Source organism: Triticum aestivum, chromosome 7B (assembly GCF_018294505.1).
Source record: "Triticum aestivum cultivar Chinese Spring chromosome 7B, IWGSC CS RefSeq v2.1, whole genome shotgun sequence".
NCBI classification, from domain to species: domain Eukaryota; kingdom Viridiplantae; phylum Streptophyta; class Magnoliopsida; order Poales; family Poaceae; genus Triticum; species Triticum aestivum.
The window spans coordinates 24,988,527-24,992,465 of NC_057813.1; the positions used below are offsets into that span (position 1 = coordinate 24,988,527).

A 3,939-nucleotide genomic window follows, 5' to 3' on the forward strand; every position below is an offset into this window, starting at 1 on the left:
TTAAAGTGGCACATGTATATTCCAAATTATTATGTTCACATATATGGTATAGTTTACTATTGCTTGTTAGTTCATTCTTCGATGAGATAAGCATTTATATAACCATAAGAACCATAAACTTACCAATATTTAGAAATTATAGTGAATTTAGATAGTTGGCTTGTGAGACATCCTTATGCGGATAAAAAAACCATACCTAATCCTGACATGGAAAACTAGTCATGTTAGATCCTTAGTTGGATTACAGGTCTAAGTTGCATAGGGTGTTAAAAAGTCTAAAACAACACTAATTAAAGGCCCAAGAGAAACCCACCAGAGGTGGGCACTAGCACTCCAAGCATTCTATATATAGGATACATCTACCCTCTTATTCTCTCACAAAACACAACGAGATACAACTCCCCCCCCTCCCCCATTCAACTAGCCCATTCAGTTCTCTCTTTTCCCCTTCTTGTATACAATCATCTCCATGGCTAGTCCATTCGGTGTCTTGGTTTGTCTACTCATAGTGCTACCACAAATCCTTGCTATTTCTAGCCCCATCGACGAGATTGCACCTCTTAAGACATGTCAGTTCCCTTGTATGACCGAGGTTAACTTGCACTTGTTCTTGCACCAATTCGTCGACGGGCCAAACAACCCAAACCGCAATGAGGAAACCTTACTCCAAGCAAGTTTTCCTTTTGGGTTCGGGACGACGATAGTCCATGACTGGACTCTTACCGAGACAACAAATTCCAGAGACACGGTTGTTGCACGTGTACAAGGTGTGCATGTCCAGGCTGGTTTAACCAAGCCTAACAGATGGTACACAACTCATAACATAGAGTTTCAGCAAGGAAGGTAATATGTTTCGCTACTTTTCAATATCTAAGTATATTTCATGAGTTCTTTGCATGCAACATTAAGTTTATGTCCTTACCTGTACTATATTAATAAGTGTGCATTTGTCAAACTCTACATGCACTTCTAACCCTATGACGGCACTTTCTATTTTGAACATGAAACAGGTTTGCGGGGTCCACCCTTCAAGTGATGGGTATAACCGCAGGTTTGGAAAGTGGGCAGTGGTCTATTGTCGGTGGAACTGGTCAATTCATTATGGCACAGGGTATAATAAGTTTCACAAATCATCCGGCCTCTACTTTTGAAGATGGTATTAAAGAACTCAACATTCGTGTACGCTTCACAAGGGATATTACACAAGCCGTAAGTATAATATTATGAGTTTATATTCAAATTCTTGTGATCTATTTGTTGAAGAGAAATGGATTGTACCATACATATTATCCTACTGAAATTGCATTACATTAAGATATTTGTGGACATTCAAGTGCAAATGCATTAAAGGAGGTTCTGTTTTAACAACATTAGCCATATTTAACTAAATCAAATGCTTGTTGAATGTTTTGTGCATTTAGTTTATAGGGTGTTGCATATCAAGTAATGAAGCTTTATGTACGAATGCTTGACATGACACTAGCCATGGTTTCACTTTTCGCTGCAGGCTTGAGGTGCATCTCGTCCCTTGAAAGACTAGCGCCAATGTCAGTAATTTGTGGGGAAACGTGTTTGCATTTTGCTTGTAGTGTGATGGGTCGTTGTTGTGGTCTGCCTGTGTCATTAGAGTATGTGTTAGCTAGCATACCCTCTTTCTATCTTTCATTCAAAATATCATGTGGGTTTCTCGTATGGTGGATATCCAGTCCATAATCTGTGTCAACCCATCTGTTTGTTGGTGTCTATGTAATGTCTTGGATATGATGTGGAATAATGGAGCTTGTTTGTTTGAGAAAGTTTTATACCCACATAATTATATTATTTGTGTTAATCATGACACAAGCATATATGAAAACTTAAAGCAAAACAAATTAATGAACACAAGACCACCGATATTCATACACTTAACAGTGTCTATCCCGAAAGCAGTTTACCTCAAGGACCATAAGAGCCCCATTATTTTCCACAACGTCTAGAATAATTGCCAACAAAGATATCACCCAGGCGGCCATGACATAATGCAATTATATAAAAATGATAGCCATGTTATTTGGTAGCATCGACAGATGCATATACATGTCTTGTACTCTTTTAATAAATACACAAAAGATTTGTGCATTGATGTATTGCAAGGGGAAAATTTATGCATGGTATAGAATTGAGGCTCTTAACCACAAGGACCTAGGCTCGACCTTGACTCGAACAACGCAGGGCTACAACGGCTATACTTCCTCCATAAAGAAATATAAGAGTGCTTAGGGAGAGCGGCATTACTAAGATGGGCGGCATCTGAACATGTTATCTTGGTCGTACGTCCAGCTCCAGGGATTTGCGCTAGTGGGTCCATGACAGGAAATACGGGTGGAAGAAATTGACGTTGACTCGCGGTATACGGGGATGAACAGTGATGTATGCCAGCGCCCGGGCTCGTCTTTTTTAAATGCACGCTGACGAGCCGAGCTGTCGATCGGGTCCGTCACAATAACCTGACCCAAGGATCAGAAACGTAATCGCACCGTCTGCTGCTTAGACACGCGCCGTCTGCTGCAGGGCCAACCAGCGGCCCAACACGTGTTCTGACAGACCCCCACCACTCAAACAACCACAATTCCTTTTTCCGAATTTACAGAATATCTTTTTGCATTGCCTTATCCAGCAGACTGCTGCTGTTCCACACTCCATAGCCTCTCCTTGTACAGCTCCGTGAAAGATGATTCCAACGAGGTGAGGTCCGCCGCTCGGCGCCGTAGCTAGCGGCCAGATGGGAGCTGTCGCGGCTAGCGCCGCCCGCCTCCGGCCTGCTGCGCCGCGTGGGGCAGTGGCCTTGACTGAAGGCAAGATGGGGTCCGTGCAAGCTAGCTCCGCTTGCTTCAGCCGCGCTGTGCTGCACGGGGCTGTATCCTTGGCCGGTGTGAAGTCGGGGGGCATCACGGATAGCACCACCCACGTCCAGTGCGTCCAAGGCTGCGGCCGACTAGCTCCCTCGTAGAAGGTGGAACCACAGCGTGTGCACCCAGTCGGCGGGCGCGGCCGTGGCCGGTGGCGAGATGCCGCGGGAGGTCGTTGGGTCACAGTTGAAGAAGCATGAGCTCGATGCATCTCAACAGGCAAAGGTGATTCTTGTTGCTTGCTTCTATCCAACGTTTTGGCTACCGAATCCCAAGAAAATACCGAGGGTGGGTGAGAAACGTGGATACCGCGGTTACCATAAAATTCCGAGAAAAAGCCGCTCGAATTTTTCAAAAGTAATTTGAATTCAAATTTTTCTGAGCTAGGAATATATAAGTATTGAGCTCAAGTGGTTCACAAACAAGGTGTTCGCGCAGTGGCATGTTCTCGTCGTACGTCCTCAACGTATGCAAGGTCGTGGGTTCGATTCTCTAACCTTGAGTTTTAGAATATTTATTTTAGAATTGGTTAAACAAAAAAGAAAACAATGTCTATCCCTAAAGCAGTTTACCTCAAGGGTCATGCCCTATTATTTTCCACAACGTCTAGAATAATTGCCAACAAAGATATCACCCAGGCGGCTATGACATAATGCAATCATATAAAAATGATAGCCATGTTATTTGGTAGCATCGACAGATGCATATACATGTCTTGTATTCTTTTTACAAATACACAAAAGATTTGTGCATTAATGTATTGCAAGCGGAAAAATGTATGCATGTTATGGAATTGAGGCTCTTAACCACAAGGACCTAGCCTCGACCTTGACTCGAACAAGGCAGGGCTACAACGGTTGTACTTCCTCTATAAAGAAATATAAGAGTGCTTAGGGAAAGCGGCGTTACTGAGATGGGCGGCATCTATGGGCGGCATCTGAACTTGTTATCTTGGTCATACGTCCAGCTCCAGGGATTTGCGCTAGTGGGTCCATGGCAGAAAATACGGGTGGACGAAATTGACGTTGACTGGCGGTATACGGGGATGAAT

At 43.6% G+C, this 3,939-nt stretch overlaps 1 protein-coding gene across 1 annotated transcript; it reads left to right on the forward strand.

Moving 5' to 3' along the window:
- The first annotated feature begins 399 nt into the window (after nt 1-399).
- Nucleotides 400-1,738, forward strand: LOC123155837 (dirigent protein 5-like). Its single transcript, XM_044573981.1, has 3 exons — nt 400-843; nt 1,011-1,209; nt 1,508-1,738. Exons 1-3 carry the CDS (start codon nt 470-472, stop codon nt 1,511-1,513), a joined length of 579 nt encoding a protein of 192 aa, XP_044429916.1. The 5' UTR covers nt 400-469; the 3' UTR covers nt 1,514-1,738.
- The last annotated feature ends 2,201 nt before the right edge of the window (nt 1,739-3,939 follow it).

Coding starts and splice junctions, on each gene's coding strand:
- LOC123155837 (XM_044573981.1), top strand. CDS start 470: ATGGCTAGTCCATTCGGTGTCTTGGTTTGTCTACTCATAGTGCTACCA. Junction 844..1,010: donor ATAGAGTTTCAGCAAGGAAG/GTAATATGTTTC, acceptor AACATGAAACAG/GTTTGCGGGGTCCACCCTTC.